The sequence below is a fragment of the Charadrius vociferus genome, unplaced genomic scaffold, assembly GCF_000708025.1.
Source record: "Charadrius vociferus isolate BGI_N301 unplaced genomic scaffold, ASM70802v2 scaffold54, whole genome shotgun sequence".
Classification (NCBI taxonomy): Eukaryota; Metazoa; Chordata; class Aves; order Charadriiformes; family Charadriidae; genus Charadrius; species Charadrius vociferus.
Window position 1 is genome coordinate 4,541,643 of NW_009648350.1, and position 293 is coordinate 4,541,935.

The following is a 293-nucleotide window of genomic DNA, read 5'->3' on the forward strand; positions in this document are numbered from 1 at the left end:
GGCGGGCGGCGAGCGGGTAAAGGAGACCGGCTCCAGCGGGGAACTCTCTGTGGAGGCCAACAACATCAACCGCAGCCTCCTGGCGCTGGGTAAGAGTCGGAGGGGGAGGGAAACCCCCATGGGAGCGGGAGCTGCCGGTCCCCATCAGAACCCCATTGCACCTTCTGTGGCTCATCCTTCGGTCAGGACACTGCATCTCTCTGTTGGCCAAACCCCGAGGGAAGCGGATGCACATCCCCTACCGGGACAGCAAGCTCACCCGGCTGCTGGCCCGCTCCCTGGGCGGCCCGGGC

The 293-nt window shown here is 66.9% G+C and overlaps 1 protein-coding gene across 1 annotated transcript in view; it reads left to right on the top strand.

Annotated features, from left to right (window-relative positions):
- LOC104286618 (kinesin-like protein KIF12) overlaps window positions 1-293 on the top strand; it is a 3,382-nt gene that overhangs the window by 1,347 nt on the left and 1,742 nt on the right. Inside the window, exons 3-4 of the mRNA XM_009885231.1 lie at window positions 3-89; window positions 187-291. Coding sequence (XP_009883533.1) covers window positions 3-89; window positions 187-291 — 192 coding nt within the window. The remainder of the gene's footprint in view (window positions 1-2; window positions 90-186; window positions 292-293) is intronic.